The sequence below is a fragment of the Gymnoscopelus braueri genome (genome assembly GCF_963280865.1).
Source record: "Gymnoscopelus braueri genome assembly, chromosome: 22".
NCBI classification, from domain to species: Eukaryota; Metazoa; Chordata; class Actinopteri; order Myctophiformes; family Myctophidae; genus Gymnoscopelus; species Gymnoscopelus braueri.
The window spans coordinates 16,037,173-16,055,218 of NC_137624.1; the positions used below are offsets into that span (position 1 = coordinate 16,037,173).

Sequence of the window (18,046 nt, forward strand, 5' to 3'; positions counted from 1 at the left end):
TTGCAGTATTGATACTTTTACTGAAGTAGAACATTTTAGTGCTTTTTCCACCACTGGTAGTGATTTTTTTTTTTTTTATCAAGATTGGAAATGTATTTTTGAGTGTGGGACCAAGCAGTGACCTCAGTTGTTACAGAATGCGATAAGTCACCATTTCCCGTGTAACACCCCTGTGTTGATCGCCGGCCGGGACAAGGGACCAGTGACCTCTGTAGTTACAGAATGCGATAAGTCACCATTCCCCGTGTAACACCGTGCGGTGAGACACCCGGATGAGGGTTAATGTTTTGCAGCTCGTTTCGACGGCTAGCTGGGAATATCCAGCGGTATAGAGTTCACTGGCCGTTATGTTTTCCTTCTCGTTGTGTCTTCGTAGGCAGCCAGATAGCTGCGCATTATTGAGCACGGCGATAGTGGGACTACTCTAAATGGTAGGCTACCGATTCACCGAACATTACCCGTTTTAATAGCATATCACCCTTACTGACAGGGTTGCCAGTACAGTACTGCTTATTATAATTTCCCCGCAAGATTTTATTTGAAAATAGCCGATCTACAAGCTCACAACGCGTCGCATGGCGACGCGTTGTGAGCTTGTAAATCTGCTATTTTCAAATAGCTGATGTATATGTTAAAGTGCTCATGTGGCCCATAGTCGCTTCTTTTGGGCTGGTTTTCCTAGACCTGGTTGCTTGTGTCTCTCACAGAATCTGGCAACACTGCTTACTGATCTCAATCGATAGCCTGTACGTTAGCTCTCTGGTTAGCAAGTTGTGGAGTCTAGATTCCCAGATCTTTATGTATTTTGTGTGTACATCTTATATACAAGCGCACACAAGAGTAAATATTAAAATATATATTGATTTATAATATTATACAAATATTAGTTTTTGGTATGTGTTATGTGCAATTGAGTGTGTGTGAGAGAGACAGTAAATGTGCCATGAATGGCCCCATGTACTCTATAGATTTACTTCAGTGTTCTAGAACTTTGACCCACAAAATACGTCCTTACACATAACATTTATGAAGAAGGGTATGTATGTACATGTGTGTGCTTCTATAAAACCCCCCCAAAAATAAACACCCCATCCCAATGTAGCATGTCACATGGCTGTGATTGTATTGGTGCAATGCACCAGCAAGCCTAAGTTTACCCTGGAGCTTACAATAATAGTATTAATGTAAGCTGGTAAAAGTTTCAGCTGAATTTCACATTGTATTAAAAAAAATGAAAATAGGTGCTGCCTGGCCTCATCCATTGATTAGCCACTTTAAACCCTCCATTCTGGAGTGCACTTTGAACTGCATGAGTTTAATATGTGCCACCTATTAACAGTGTTAACATCTGGTCTGTTCTCTCAGCCTTAACCTCCGGGTGTACTTTGCACAAGTTGCGAGCCAGAGAACACAATGCTGCTGAAGATGCCCCAGAAGCTGGTCAAGGGACACTACATGCAGCTGGGCAGCTACCAGCACTGGCCTGTGCTGATCCCTCAAAGAATACGGCTGTACACCTACGAGCAGATCCCACTCTTCCTCAGAGAGAACCCTTTCATTACAGATGGCTACAGGGCTCACCTGCCATCCACACTCTGCCTGAAGAGGTAGGTCATCAGTTTGGTTTGTCAGATGCATAGACTGTAAAAAAGAATGGACAGACCTCTACAGACCGTAAATGAAGCCTATTTTTCAGCTATTTCAAATCCGCCATCTTTCTATATCGCGTCATATCCTATGCAACCGGAAATTAATATTATTGGTTGGGTAGCTTGTCAATCAAGAGCAGGGGCGGGGAATGAATGCTATTGTTTGTGTAGCTTGTCAATCAAATCATCCCGCTCCTCCTAGAGCATACCCTACTTTATCATCAATTTTAAAATAAATGGGACCATAATTTACCAAAACGCATATCATGGTGATTGAAAGAAGACTTTAAACTAGCGACTGGAAACATATAGTATTTATGACAATGTTTATTAAGGTAATAAAATCAAGTCACCCACTTGCATGAGAGTTATTTCTTCCGACACCAGCAGGGGTAAAACAGCGAAACTAAAACAGCGAAACTACAGGCCATTCTTATGAACTGTCACTTCCTCTATAGACCCAATTTCAAAGGCGGATGCTGGGCCCTTGGTCAGATGTCAAAATGGACTAAAGCAGTGGTTTCCCAACCTTTTCTGGATCAGGGCCAACTTGTGTTCGCGGCCCACCCATGTGACCACTTACCCCGGGAGCCCACCGGCTGCCATGTTAAGTGGTCAGCTGTGTGGGCCTCGGTGCATTTTCACTCCTCAGAGCATGTTCATTTTAATGATCAATCAATTGATTGTGTTCCGCCTTGGATCAATGAAACCAACGCAATATACTTAAGTTCCCATTTATCGGTATCGCAATAAAAACTCACTATTCAAGGCTTTAAAATTAAATAAGCAGCGTTTTTAAAGAAAATGGTGTTTTGCCAATTATTTGGGGGCCCATTTGCAATATCCTCAGCCCTGGTCCACAGGTTTGGAACCACTGGACTAAAGAATGAGCTGATCAGAAGTAGGTGGTCAATGTGACCTCGCAAAACATGTTTCATTCAATTCCTTCAAAGTCTTCGTTCACAACAACATATACTACAGTATGTAAGTCTGGACAGACACGGATGTAATGGCAACAGGTCGGCAGAGGCATGCACCCGCATACAATGCTGTATTTCTAGTTTTAGGTCACGATCTCTCCAATTCTTGTGTGAGTCTTTGCACACTGAACAAAAACATACACTTAGTGTTTAGGGGGCGTTACCTATGCTGTTAAAGCCTCACTATTTAAAAAAAAACTATTTTATCCAATCTGTTTGTTGGGGTGGTTGTATTTTGTCTCCCTGCTCTTCTATTGAGACATTTAAGTGTCAAAGTTCATGTCTCACACAGGATCTGACAAAATTTTTTATCTGATGGTCAAGATAACATGTATCCCCTGAGCAGAACTTGCGCAGGAAACCGGTTTAAAATCTGGGGTAGAAGTGGAAAGTTACATAGTGCTGCTCTAACTAACAATGGGCCATGCTTCTCCAATTTATAATCATGTGGGATTCATTATTTAGCACATGTGGGTAAGAGTAGATCTGGATGTTAAGATTAGGATCTGGAGTTCATCTTTTCTCTGACAGTATATTAACAGAAAGAAGAGAAATATGAAATTAATGTAAGAGAATGTTGTTGCATGAGACCCATTGTGATGAGCCTGTGCTAACGTGTGTGTGTGTCCTTCCTTCCTCATTCCAGTATCTTCATGTTATCCAATGAGACTGTGAATATCTGGAGCCACCTGCTTGGCTTCCTGTTATTCTTCTGGCTGGGGGTCAATGACCTCTCCACAGTGCTGCCACTCACTGGGGCCCACAGAGAGGACTATGTCATCTACTCAATAGGACTGTTCTGCTTCCAGGTACCTTCAAGTCTATAGGCGCCTGCGTGTGTGTGTGATTGTCTCATATTATGATAAATGCCTGAGTGAATCATTTATCCTTTACTTACTTACCCACCCAATTCGATCCAGCTGGATGCTTGGGTTTTGTTGTTTTGTTATTTTCCCACTGTCATCCCATTTTTTTTACAAATGGGATGATATGATAAGATTTTGGCTTGTGAAGAATTCACCATCTTGCGGCTAACTTTGCCCTACAAAGTGATGACACGGCTGGGCCACTCTATTGTTTCCTCATTAAATAGCCATTATTATCATTAGCATTCTTGTGTGGGCATTCTTGATCAAAACAATCTTTGTCGTCGTTGTCATTTGAGTATACAGTACAGAGTACAGTATCAGTATCAGTAAGTGTTATCAGTTGTCTGTGTGTGCTTGCATATTACTGCAGACTAATACCGTATATCAGTTGCACTTCTACCTTTAGGTTACACGTTAACATTTCCCATACAGGTGTATTGCCATTTGCCAATACAGTATGTTCACCTCAAAATATTCAGGTTTGTAAGCAATGTATAGGCCTAGCTTGTGTAACCGTGTACAATATTTCAAGAGTAGTTGTAGTGTGAAAATGTCTGTGTGACCTACTTTTGCTTTATTTAGAACAATGCAGTAGTAGACTTGCCTACCGTAGGGAAATATTTTGAGTACCACAAGAGTGTAATGCTCACGCGCTTCCGCGACTCTGCTCTTAACACGGCAATTTCCCCACTCAATTCCAATATCAAGTAATTCAAGATCAGCCATTTATTCTAGTATTTGGAGGCCGGGCAGCTATGCTTGAATGATAATAATAAGTTGTCCTTTAACGTTATCAATCAGTTTTATATATTCTCTAAATATGCTTGGATGGATCACCAATCACGTTGCAGAATTTAGACCAAATTGTCAATAAGCATTATTTAACAGACACATAACAGGAGTGCTACAGGTGTCCTTCAAACCACATAGGTGCTCATGGAAGGGAATACTATCCAAAGAGAGAGGAAGAGTTGTGACCCAAGAAATGGCATAAATAATCCAGGTCCAAAAAATACCAACCGTGCGTCGGGTGGCACCTTCTTCAGGGTGTAGGCATTACGTAACATTTAAATATTACATGTATTAATTAGAAATCTACAGCCTATTCTCAGAAGTACATTTTATGACTAAATAATGGTTGTAGTATGAACAAATGTATTTGTAAGATGGCATACAACAGTTGACTACACCCTAAATTGTGACTAGGTGCCAAAACAGTTTTTCCCCCTGAATACGCACGCACCCAGTAATGCTTGTAAACAGAAAACCTGTCCATAGTGTTTGCTCCTATTTGTTCCACAGGCATATATGTAGTAGTACGGTTTAACGTTTGCGTCACACGCACATGACATAGCTCAAAATAGGGCTTAGGTTGTGACTTTGACCTGGCAACTCGATGAGTCATCTCCCTATATTTATATTTGGAATTTAATGTCACATTGCTTTGAGACATATAGAGGACAATAGAAGTATTTAGGGTTGTTACCTGTTAATACCAGTAAGGTAATTGTAATCTCACTGATTAATCTTTTGTTAAACAGTCCACATTGGCTAGCAAGCTAACGGCTGTTTAGCTAATCTAATTGATTCTCTGAATCAAATTATTTAAGAACAGAAATGTCAAATTTCTAAATATATTTTCATGAACAGAAATGACAGACAGATGACGGCTTCCATTTGTGACTTTCAGGAGGCGCAGTTACAGACTATGTAGCATTACTAGAAAGTGGAATAGTAGACTATAGAGACTATGTATCTCTAAACAAAATTGTAGAAGTTTTAAGTTGTGTAACAATAGCATTTAATGATCTTAGATACAGTGTGCTGTGTGTAGGTGTTGATGTAATCATGTTTTTATCAATTATGAGTGAAATTGAATGATGTTGGTGATCTTAACTACTTGAACCCGAGCATCTTGGGGCGAAGGTTCAGTTAACATACTGTAGCAGATGTACAAGCTTGTATGCTTGTAAATCTGCTCGTACCTGATTAGATCTGCTATTTTTGGCAAAGATATTTGGTATAGCGGGGGGAAAAGAGAGGACCAACTACAGACCCAACTCAGAGGGTTTAAGTGTTTAACACAAGGCTGACATTGAATTTCAGATTGTAAACAAACTGCCACATGTCAGCTACCACACGTGTATAACTGTGACATGTCTTCCTTTTAAGGTGTGTATGCTGTGTTCGGTTGGTTACCACATGTTCGCATGTCATCGGTCAGAGAATACATGTCGTCGTTGGTTAGCGCTGGACTATGCGGGCATCTCTGTTGGCATCCTGGGCTGCTATGTACCTGGGATCTTCTATGCTTTCTACTGCAATACTGTAAGCATGGCCAAATGTGTACTGTACTGTATGTGTACTTTGTTCAGATGGAGCTTGGCTGTAGCTTATGTGTTCTATGCTTGTACCGTTAGCAAAGCAACACATGCAATATGACACCTGCAATGTAACACCTGACGCTGTACTGTAGGGGCCGAGCCATCTAGAAGAGGTTCTGTCCATCTGTCTGTCTGTCTTTTTTTGTATTTAACTTTATTTTTAAACTGGAAGTCAATGGAGGATGGATTGGGTTAAAATGTTGCCCAAATATGGAGGTGACTGACGTCATATTGCTGACTTCATAAATGACTGACATCATAGACCACATGAAGTTCCAGATCCACATTGTAATATATATAGTGTTGTCGTTGGGGTATTTTTTTGTCAAGTACATTTGCACATGCCTGAAATTCATCTTCTTTTTCCAATGAAGCCATGCCCTGTCTTGTCAGAAGTCAGGGATCAATAAAGTTTGATCTCATCTCCTCTACCCTTGTCCCTATACTCCCCGTCTTCACCCATTGATCCTCTGTCCCTTGTAGTACTGGCGGTCGGTGTACCTGGTGATTATCCTCTCTCTGATCCTGGCAGTCTTCTGCGTCCAGGTGCACCCCCACTACCTCAGCAACGACTGGCGACGGCTGCGCACAGCTATCTTCTGTGCTGTGGCCGGCATCAGTATTATACCTGCCTGCCACTGGGTCTGGCTCAATGGTGGCTTCACCTCCTATGTCATACAGGTGAAGAATGAATATTTCTACTGCATAACGTCTCTGACGTGTCGAAAGCTTGCATGTCCAAAACTGTTACTTTTCAGGAAAAGGAAAAAATAACCTGTGTTCCAATGGATCCAATGTAGTTATTATTTAGTCACAATCTCATAACCACAGACAATTAACCACTCACTTTCCATTGTGAGTGTTGTGAGCTTGTAGATCAGTTAATTTACAAAAAAAACTGAAGCTATTAATAATACATTAATGCAAAAACATTACACATTAATATATTAAAATAATCAAATCCCACATCAAATAAATGTTCTCTCATGGAAACTAAAGGTCCACAACTGACTAACTGCTAATGATGTTTAGCCATTATTGACTTTATTCAGCTTTGTTTGATAACATTTTAATGACTTTGGAGAAAATGTAAACGAATAAAAAATGGTTATTTATGATATAGGTCAAAGATTGAATTAGACAGTATTGATGTCTGAGGTGCTCTGATCCAGTATTGATGTCTGAGGTGCTCTGATCCAGGAGCACCTTTGATACTTTTAACCATTTTTAACAACTTTTAGCTCCGGTGAGCACCTTGTTGTTTTGTTTTCTCTGATCATTTACCCTGTTGTTCATTTACTAGGGTTCATACTCTGATCTTGCACTTTTTAAGTCACTCTGGAAGTCTGGATAAGGAGTGTCTGCTAAATGCCTATGTAACTGTAAATTGTAATAGTTTAACTGCAATGTTTAGCTTTGTAAACCTTGATTATTTTTGTGCAGATCTTCTTCCCTCGTGTATTGGTGATGTACCTGATAGCAGGATCTGCTTTCATGTTCTACGTCACCAAGGTCCCTGAGCGCTACTTCCCTGGTGAGTATCTGTCTTTCTGTCTTTCTTTCTTTCTTTCTTTCTTACTAGTAGATACTAGGGCAGCAACTATTGATTATTATTTTCTTAGCTCTTAGCGATTAATCAGATATTGCATGCAATGCTTTTATTTGATTAAAATGGACCATTTTTATGATCAGTTGAATTGATTAGTTCAATTAACTGTTGCACCCATAGTAGATATATAGAATAGATAGAATATTGCTGTCTATTTAGCTTTTTCCAGATAAACTGTCTTGAATAATCAGAGCGCTAAACTAAGTTGATATTGTGAAAATAATTGAAACAATCAATGTTATCCAAATTCGGGCCAAACAAAGTGTACTAGTCCAGTTTGCCCTTGTTTCATATTGTCGCTGTCAGGCAGAAACCCAATCAGAAAGAAATTTGGACTTTTTTGGTATCTGTGTAAATGAATGCCCTTTATCATCGTGCAAGAGTGTCGTGCAATGTAGCGAAAATAGCCTATCTACAAGCCCACATTATGTTATGAGCTTGTAGATCTGCTATTTTTGAAAATATTTGAAAATTAAAGTGAAAGTGGTTAAATATGGGTTTTTATCAATACTAGAGGTTCTGGCGGCTACGCGGCCCTCACACCTACGTTGCACCGCTGATCCGACCGATGTCTCAGCAGCCCGACATGCCACTTACGCTTTTTGGCAAGGTGCTGCTGTGTATGCTCCTCAGTCTAAGCAGCCCGGTGTACAACATCCTGCATTTTGAAGGCTTCAATATTTTCAAACCAACAAACTTGTATTTCTAGTAAGCATATGAAGGCTGATAATAACAGCCATTATCTCTCCTGCCTCTGTTCTAGGCCAGGTGAACTACGTGGGTGCCAGCCACCAGGTATGGCATGTCTTGGTGGTAATGATGTTTTATTGGTGGCACCAGACCGCTATATACTTCATGCGCTTCAGGCACACCCATCCATGCTCAGACCAAACCTACAGTGGATAGAAGAGAAACACGAAAACTGGGGACAATAAATATGGTGAAATTATTTGGGCCTGTAGACCACTAGGCAAAAATGGAGGCAAAAATAACCATCAGCCAGTAACCTCTAAACCAGTGGTTCTCAAACTTTTTAATTTGAGGGACCCCCATAACTCTTGAAAGTGTACAAATGGATTCCATTTGGAACCCCCTCAAGGAACCCTGAGGGTCCCTGGACCCCACTTTGATAACTACTGAACAATTAGCTACTGATTTGAAGGTGCTACATATTGTTAGGAACAAGGTCCTGACTGTTCGGCTAATACCTAATGGTTACTGCTGAACTGCTTAGCCATTTTCCAATTGCAAGTATATCTGACATGGTCAGTTTTTCTCAATAGTGGACTCATGGCTAAAACTGGCCTAAATTATTTAGTAGCTTGAAACAGCAGACAGTGCCTATACTTGTTTGCACTTTGTCACTATGGGCTAGTAGCCAGAGCTGTAGACGTGGGACTTGTACTTGACTTGCAAAAGTTGCAAAAGTCAGGACTTGCAGCTTGACTTGAACTCCTCTGCTGAGGGATTTGATGTAACCTACTTGTGACTTCACTGTTTTAAGACTCGACTCAAGACCTAGAACCAAATATGTGATCAGATTTGACCCGGTAAACCCCTGTAGAAAATAGCTTATTCATAGAACAATTTAACTATCTCTATCACAGGCCTACTGTTTAGTCTTCAGTAAGTGGCTGAGCACTGCCAAACTGCTGTGGATATTCAATTATGAGATTGGCAGGATTGTACCACTGAGACTTGGGGCCCTATTTTATTTGGGCTTGCGTGAGGCGTGCTGCCACCGGCAAATTGACAATTTCCTGGGGAACAGTGGTTAGTTATTTTCCTTGCCTGCATGCATTTGGCATTTTGGCAACTTGCCATGCAACGACGTGGGAGGAGAAGCACCTGCCTTTGCCAAGTCTCGCGTAGCCGGACGATTGGAGATCTCTGCCTATCAATACGTCTGAGGACATCTAAATACTAAGGGCTGAAGCAATTCAGAGATTTTAAATGCATTGCAGAACCAATACAAATACTTTAGGGTGGCCCTTCATATTGGGGCAGTATTAGGATTGGTTCGAAGCAGTGGGCGTAGGTTTATTGGCAGAGGTTCTCGCCGCTGTCACTACATTAAGTTTTGCCTCTCCAATCGTCTGGCTACTTGAGACTAGCTTGTACGAGTCTGTTAGACTTTCGTATGAATACCTCAAGATTTCCATGTGTTATAAACTGTTGGGTAACATTACTTTTAGAAGTAACTTGTTACATTACAAGATTATTGTAATTAAAAAATAGTTCGTTACATTACAGGATTGCCTATTGAGAAAAGTAAGTTCTTAGAGTACTTTTGCATTACTGAAAATCAAAACCCCTTTGCGATTCTATGCACGATATTGTCCAGAGGGAGCATATCCTACTGTACGTCTACCTCAAATGTATTGACTCTACCGTCATTGCACGGCCTAGTCTACATTTAACTTTGAAGGCCAATAAGAATGAGATACGCAATATCCCCTTAAAGCTCAATAATTATGGCATGAATTATGACATGACAAACCCTTGTCACTCAGGCACGGGCACAATTTGCATTCCACAATGATGTTCTTACGCCTTTCAACTACATATTCAAAATAATGTGAATAAATCCACAATACAATATAAAGGCTGACCAATGTTTGCCTTCTGCAATCTTCCTAGCTGCAAATGCGCATTGACACCCACCAGGGAAACTTCTCCCGTGTGCCTTGTCAAGAAGTAGGAAATAAGTAGAAATAGTGGTTACAAACCGATTCAAAGGTCACAGCAAAAAAAATCCCACTTTGAATAGTGGGCTCTGATTGGTCACCCACAACTCTGGGGTGAGCAAAATGTAATTCAAAGTTAACCGTGGATTTTTTAGCTAAGGCAGATTTGTCTGGTTTCCAGGCTACCTGAATATATCTCTTGCACGTTTATACTTCTATAAGTGCTAATACATGATGATTAAACATTTTCTTTCAAACACATCCAGAACACAAATAAGCTTTGTTATTAGCCTTGAGAACCAATGGTTCTGAAGCAATGTGGCCCATAGGTCAGGAGCCTATATCCTGTTTCCGTAGCGTGAGGCAGATAGATGTACAAATACACTCCCTGGACATGACGCTAGTATGTCACAGGGACTTACCCCCAATCCAAACCAAACCATGATTGAACCCCGAGCTCCCAGTCTTAGGGCAGACACTCTTAACAACAAGCTGAGTTCCAGGTTGCTTTGATTTGTTTTTTTAAATCCATGATGACATCATGGAAGGTCATCATCATAATCCAATGAACATTGGATGTTGAGACTGTGTCCTATGTTTAAAATGTGGAATCAAGACGTATGGTTGCAGAGACTTGGTGCAGTGTCGGGGTAGTACTGTGATGAGAGGGGTCTGGTGCACCTACCATGTGCTAGTGGGTCGGTCCGAATGTGTCGTCCCCGTGTGCTGGACTAGATAGATCCATCACAGACTTGGATTCCTTGGTGCAGCACGTTTTACTGAATACATTCCAGAAATGTAGTGTCTCGTCCCTTGCTCCCATAACGATGGCCTCGACATCTGGTGACACAGCCACGTGTAGAACTGTGTAGGAGTGTCCAGTCAGTGTGGCCACCTGGGTTAGTGATGGGTACTTCTATACCAGGATCTGGTTCTGAGAGTAGCCATGAGTGCTCACCAGTTCTTCAGCATGTTTGGACCAGGCGATGGCTTTCACCGCTGCAATGTGGTCGCTGTTTCCAGATCAGTAACTTGTTGTCATTGCTAACAGAGGCGAGGTGCTGGTGGTCCGGGGACCAACGGAGGCTGCACACCTCCTGCCGGTGTCCCTGCAGCCTCCTCTCGGTGGGGGATGGCGTTCTGAAGTCACTCTGCAGCTCCCTGATGACAGCTGCTCCCTGTTCCTCGCCAGGGCACCTGGATGGGCTGATTGACCCTCAGGGCTGGTGAGCTTCCTCTCCCCTACTGTATCCCAGTTATTTGGACATAACCTTTATGGTTTCCCAATGGCAGCTCACTGTAAATCGCTCTGGATTAAGAGCGTCTGCTAAATGCTTAAATTGTAAATTGCAGCCAGACTGCCCTTCTTATTCCAACACAGTCACATAACAGAATCTTCGCTTACTGAGCGGTCGCATACTCTCGTCACCTGTCTGGCAAACGCATTCCACAGGTAGACACAGGCTCCCAGGTCCATGCTGACCAGGTTGCCTGTAGACCAGTCCACCAGGTTGAGGTCATCCTGCAGCTCTGGGGCATCCCAACACCTTGAATGGGATTTTAGAGATCTTGCGGGCCGACTTGCACTGGGACCGGAGGAGCTTGTGACTCTTTTTGCTAAGCGGAGAAAGGGAAGTAGGGCGAAAGGCACTTGACATGAAATGTCAATTATGTCTGTGGAAACAGGCGTTTTTTCACGCCTAGGCAGGCCAGCCGGGGAGCGGCAGACGGATTCGAGCCGTTCGGGCGCTATCGCCGTTTTAAGCTGAAATGCGTAGATCTACAAGCACCGGCCAGCGGTAGCCGCCTGTGTCTGCTCTTAGGAGCGCTGTGTCCAGACACTGGACCAGATTATATGGTAGCACACTAGCATTGCATCACTTGCTAATGTCTATATGCTAAAGCTATACTAGCACACATACCTGAGATATTCACACATAACCTGAGATATACAACGTTTTTGAAGGCCTGCAGACGATCTTCCCACATCTCATGACATCGTTGCTGTTATTATCCTGTTCAGGGAAATGTGCAACTTCTAACTTTATGGCACTCTGCCTGCCATATCGAAATCTCCCAGAGCATGGGAATTCTCTGACCGACCCTCCAGAGCATGGGAACTTGGAAAGCGATAGCAAACCAATCATCAAGCAGGTGAAGAATGTGAAGAATGCACATTTTGAAGAAATGCCCCTTTTCCCTGAAGAAACGCTCCTTTTTTTGCCAGCTAAATGTAGGACTGGTTACCCAAGTCAAAAGGTCTGATGGTCCTGAGAGAGTAATACATGTCTCTGATGGTCGGTGTGAGAATGACTTGTATGCCAGTGTGGCAAAGGAAGTTAAGGTTTAATGATCAATGCCCCCACCAAGTAACCCAGCAAGGCTGGGCTATATAGACTTGGCACACCAATATAATCCTGTGTTGTTGTTAATGTACGTATATAAGCGTAGAAGCTTTCATTACAAAAGGGTCTCATTAATTGTGTTGGCAAAAACCCACAGTAGTACTGTGTAGTTATGTGGCCATTCTCAGGCTTTTATTTCCCTTAGTGGGTGGGTTGGTCAGTCAATCTGAAATTGCACATTGTCAGTCAATCTGAAATTGCACATGGGCATTGACTTGTATATGCAGGGACTAATGAACCAAATTTTTCACTTTTCCCAAGTTTTAAGCTGCTTATTAGCATTTACAGTATGGGATCTGTAGTTGCAGTCTCACAACTCTGAGTATGGACTAGTAGAATGAGAATATTGAATATATATTTATATAATAATATATAAAGGTCAGTTTGATTGGTCAGGGTTGAATCCACCTGCAACACAACCACTGATGATGTATTCAGCCTCATCCATGTATTTGGCTACTGCACCACGGGTACTCCGCCTCTAATTTATGCTCTTTAGCGCGACGGCATGGCTTACCAAAAATAACAGACGTACAATAGCCCACCGACAACACTTCGAAGCTGCGTAGATCGGCTATTTCTTGCCTCGTCACTCAGCGTATAGTGTGCCCGTTTCCCCAAATGGAGCCCTTTGACTTCGAGTCGAATTTAAGTAAATTAAATAAAGCATTAAAAAAACAGGGTTTGTGACTTGACTTGGACGACGGACTTGTCTCGAATCACTTGAGACTTGACCTGGACTTACCTTTAATGACTGTGGGTGACAGTGACTCAGGAGATGGAGCAGCCGTTTGGGAACCGGAAGGTTCTTGCCTGGTTTGATCTTTGAGCAGGTTGGTGCCTTGCATGGTTGCAGTCCGTTTTGAATGGGTGAATGTAACTCGCATTGTAAAGCGCTTTGGTTAATGGCACTATAGAAAAGCAGACGTTTAATTTTATTTGACTTGGACTTAAAGCAGCTCTGCTACTAGCATGCAGGATTTAACAGTGGTTATCAAAGTGGGGTCCGGGGGCCTTGAGGGGATTCCAGGGGATCCCCTAACAACTTTAAACCTATTATATACTTCGGCTATTCGAAAATAGCCGATCTGCAAGCGTCACGCATTGTGAGCTTGCAGATGAACTATCTTGAAAAATACATTTGAAAATATTTAGAAAACACCATTCTCTTATGAGGATCCCTGGCACAACATCTTTTTAAATGGGGGTCTGCAGCCAAATACGTGAAAATGTTTGAGAACCACTGCTGTACAATACTACAAAGTTCTCAAATACTGTGCTTCAAGGTCACCATCCCGAGAGCCACGCAACACCGGCCCTACACATGGCCAGAAAAGCCTATGAGGTTATGGGGCAAATCCTTATGAAAGGCCCAGATAAAACCAGAGTTTATAAATCAAGTCTCATCTCTATTAGAGCCCATCTGATACATTCGCCTGGTAAATATAAAGGCCATTATTTCCTTTTTTGACGACATCTGTATCAGCAATTATGCAGCCGTGTCCCGATGTTTTTTTTCTCCAAAAGACAGCTGATCTACAAGCTCACCGTGTCACAACGCGAAGCATTGTGAGCTTGTAGATCAGCTATTTGTATGCTTAAAATCGAATACATTTCATTGTGTTTATTTTTATTTATTTTTGCTAAATGTTATCAAATAGAAACTTGAGTCAAATTGATAAAAAGAAAAAAACATTTGGACAAAATATCTGTCAAAACATTGGTAATGGGTGGTCTGGGACTCCAGAATCGGGATCGTAGTGGACCCAAAAACCTGGCATTGGTCGCGCTCTAATCTCCATTATTCTTCAAGGGCAGGCTAGTTAGCCCTCAACCTTACCTCACAATCATCAATGCATGATAGGACTTGAGGCCAGATAAATTGTTTTGTTTAAGTGCATCAGCATCACACTGTTACATGCCAGTCTTGAGCTATGTTTGTATTATCTAATCTTTTCACATTGTAAAATGAAGCAAAATAGGGCTGTCCCTCATAGTCGAATAATCAATTTTGGTCAGTTTGGTCTTCAAGGCTTTGTTAGTTGATTATTCCATTTTTTTATTGCCTTTTTCCATGCTGAATTAATCTTCTTTATTTAATTTTTTATGATGAGCACATCTCTTGTAATCTGTATAAACCTTTAATTCTACCAGTCTTTTGGCCAATCCCCAGCAGACATAAGCCCTATATTCTTCGTTGTACGTCAAATAGTACGACGAAGCACATCGAATAGTTTATATATTTTTGATTATTTAAAAGAACAATTTAGAAGATTTTTGAATTTTGTAAATTTGCCCAAAATAGGGACACCAGAGTTGATGTGAATAATAAACTAACTGATTAGTCGACAAATTCCAATGACTATTAGTTGACTAAGACTACAGTATATTAAGTCGAGGACAGCCCTAGCGAACAATGATGATGTGTATTTTTTGTTTGTTTGTTTTTTGCCTCTATTTTTGCCTTTATCCAGCTTCTCTGGAATGTACTGTATGGGATTCATAAATGTATGGAAATGCAAAAACAAATCATGAGGCAGGTTTTTGAAACAGCTGGAAATTCACCACCACACTGTGAAACAATGATCACTGAGAAAAACTATTTATGCCATGAAAGTGTTGTGAATTTATATCAGGTAAAAGCTGTAAGAATGATACAAGTAATTTAATATTGGAATGTATATAAGAACCCTGTAGTTCTTTATTATTTCCTGTACTTTTATTTCTATTTGTGTGGCATGTTTTACCTCCAGGATAGATTTTATCAAATATATTTCAAATGTATGTTCTTTATTCCATAAAGTTTTAATGCTTTGGGGGGGGGGGTAAGTTGTTCCCCCCACCCTATGACTTTTTATGTTTTACAGTTGCCTTATTTTTTGACCACTCGAGAGCATAAAGAACAAAAACCTTAACTTTCAACAATCCATTTTTCTCTGTGACGATGAGCTCTCTGGATACAGACGGCTTAACCACTTAAACCAGTGGTTTTCAACCTTTTTCGCGTCAAGGACCCCCAAATTGACACATATTAGCCCACGGACCCCCATTTGAAAAGATATGGCAGGGACTCTTTACCCCATTTTGATACCTTGGGGGTCCCAATCTACACTGTATCATCATTATCAGTGTTCATTTAACGGGTCCATTTGGTTCCATTTGTACACTCTCAGAGTTAGACATAAGGGTCAATTTGGTTCCTAATTATTAATTTGGCTGGGGACCCCCTGGAACCCCCTCAAGGACCACTGGTGGTCCCTGGACTGGTTGAGAACCACTGACTTAAACCATATATTTGGCTGACCGGAGTCCCTCAGGGCTCTATACCAGTGACTTTTTCGCTCTACATTAAATATTTCGCTGCAAATAGCCGATCTACAAGCTCACAACGCATTGCGTTGCAACACGTTGTGAGCTTGCAGATCTGCTATTTTCTGCGACGGTTTCCCCAAGAATACAGATGCTGGGGTTTAAGTGGTTAACCTTTTTTGTTATACAGATACAGCTGCATCTGCTGTTTTTGATGCGTGACACCAGCTCGCAACTACGTATAAATCAGGCATTACGTTCATGAGGCTCTGTCAGAAGAAAGCTCTTTGTACTGTTACTCCATAATGCCAGTGTATTCCTGTATACCTGTATTCTTTTGATGGTATGATTTGATTTCTTTTTTTTCCCCTTCTTTTTATATCTGTGAGCAATGCTGCATGACTGCCACAGACTTCAGAGCACTTGTACTGCACTTTGCAGAACTGGAATATGCACCATACTAGTGCTGAGAGATCTGTTATTCTGCCTTTTGGAGTGTGTGTTACATTTGATTCTTGAACATTGCCTTTTAATTACCTTATTTGTGGTTGATTTTGAATGACCTTTTATGACTGTATGTCATCGTTTGGTTTCAGAGCATGGTGGACCATTGTGTTGTTTTTATTTCATTGCCTGTTATAAAACAGTTGAATTAATCAAGAATGGTGTAAATAAACTAATCCTACAGGCCTTTTTAATAACTTGAAAGGAGCTCACTTTTTATTTTGTATGTATAGTGTATACACATACAGAACAAATGAAGTTGTGTTGCCCTCTAGTGGCTCTATTGTAAAAGGATAATTTTGGATTAAACATGCAACAGGTATCTATTACAGCATTATTTTGGTCTTTTTAAGTAGAAAATCAGTTTTCTCAATCTTTTCTTACCAGTTTATGGTAATGGCCAGTTTAAAGTTTTGTTTTGGGGAGTGAGATCTGATTTTATAATATAAAATCAAATTGTTTAACAATGGGGAAAATGAGCAGAGATTAAGCCGGAGAAGGAATTATTTACTTTACTCAATAAACCATTTGAGGCCACTCATGCTTTACTGTGATTTTAGAACCCCTAACACCCCATAGGTGTTATAAAATAAATCACCAATAAAGCGATTTTGACCAATCAAACTGCCAATGGTTAAGTTTCCATTGCATAATGGCACAAAAACCATTGTGTGATAATGCTAGACGAGGCCTCTATAACAGATCAACCTGGTGCAAAAAGTGTAAAATGGCCTGAAGGATACAAATTGTACAAATAGGAATTGTAATACTTTTAACCACAATGTAAAGCGTTTGAAAAAAGTATTGATCATATAAAGGTTTCTAATATCCGGAGAATCAGTTGGCTCTTATTTATGCAATTTGCATCAATGCTCTCATACTAGGTGTATGTTAAATCCTAACGCTATCATGGACTCAGACCTGAATTTTAACAGCCACATTAAGTCAATTACAAAATCAGCATTCTATCACCTTAAGAATATATCGGGGATAAGCAAGCAAGCATGATTTGGAAAACCTTGTCCATGCATTCATCTTTATACAGGTCTCCCTAAAAAAAAAATCCGGACAGCTGCAGTTGATTCAGAAAGCTGATGATGGAGTCCTTATACCAATAAAGTGGATCATATCACTGGGTCTATGCCTGAATTTGGTTTGTAAAGCATTGAATAGGGCCAAGGTACATTTCTGATCTTGTGCTACATCCTGAACAACCCAGACCTCTCAGGTTGTCTGGGACAGGATTTTATACAATACATACATCATACGTATGAGGAACAAATTCCCAGAAAACGTCAGCTACTCTCAGTTCTTTCAAATCAAAGCTGAAGACTTTCATGTTTGTCACTGCCTTTTACTGAGATGTTTTATTCTTGTGCTGCATTGTAACTTTATTCAATAGATTTTTTTTAACCACTTGAAATCCAGCATGCCTATTCTGGGGGGAGCATTCGCCAAAAATAGCAGAACTACAAGCTCTACAAGGTTGTAGATCTGCTTTGTGTAGACAGAAAAAGACAAGTACAGTTGTAACTCAGCTCCATTTTACTAAGAATAGAGGGTTTAAGTAGTTAACTTAATCTTATGTTCTATTCTTTTAAATCTTTGATTACTATTCTTAATTGTATTCAAATGTCATTTTATGGTGTG

The 18,046-nt window shown here is 40.8% G+C and overlaps 1 protein-coding gene and 1 pseudogene across 3 annotated transcripts; one reads left to right on the forward strand and one right to left on the reverse strand.

Annotated features, from left to right (window-relative positions):
• The first annotated feature begins 273 nt into the window (after window positions 1–273).
• Window positions 274–14,247, forward strand: LOC308078533 (progestin and adipoQ receptor family member 3-like). Of its 2 annotated transcripts, XM_080419718.1 has the most exons (7): window positions 274–431; window positions 1,366–1,607; window positions 3,276–3,438; window positions 5,671–5,826; window positions 6,366–6,563; window positions 7,326–7,416; window positions 8,255–14,247. In XM_080419718.1, exons 2-7 carry the CDS (start codon window positions 1,414–1,416, stop codon window positions 8,395–8,397), a joined length of 945 nt encoding a protein of 314 aa, XP_080275844.1. In that variant the 5' UTR covers window positions 274–431; window positions 1,366–1,413; the 3' UTR covers window positions 8,398–14,247. The 2 variants fall into 2 exon arrangements, with proteins under 2 accessions (XP_080275844.1, XP_080275845.1); XM_080419719.1 differs by lacking the exon at window positions 5,671–5,826.
• On the reverse strand, window positions 10,870–13,431 carry LOC308078869 (fizzy-related protein homolog; annotated as a pseudogene). Its single transcript has 3 exons — window positions 13,329–13,431; window positions 11,564–11,708; window positions 10,870–11,475 (listed from the first exon to the last, which is right to left on the reverse strand). The product of its transcript is annotated as a fizzy-related protein homolog (transcript).
• Window positions 14,248–18,046: the final 3,799 nt, after the last annotated feature.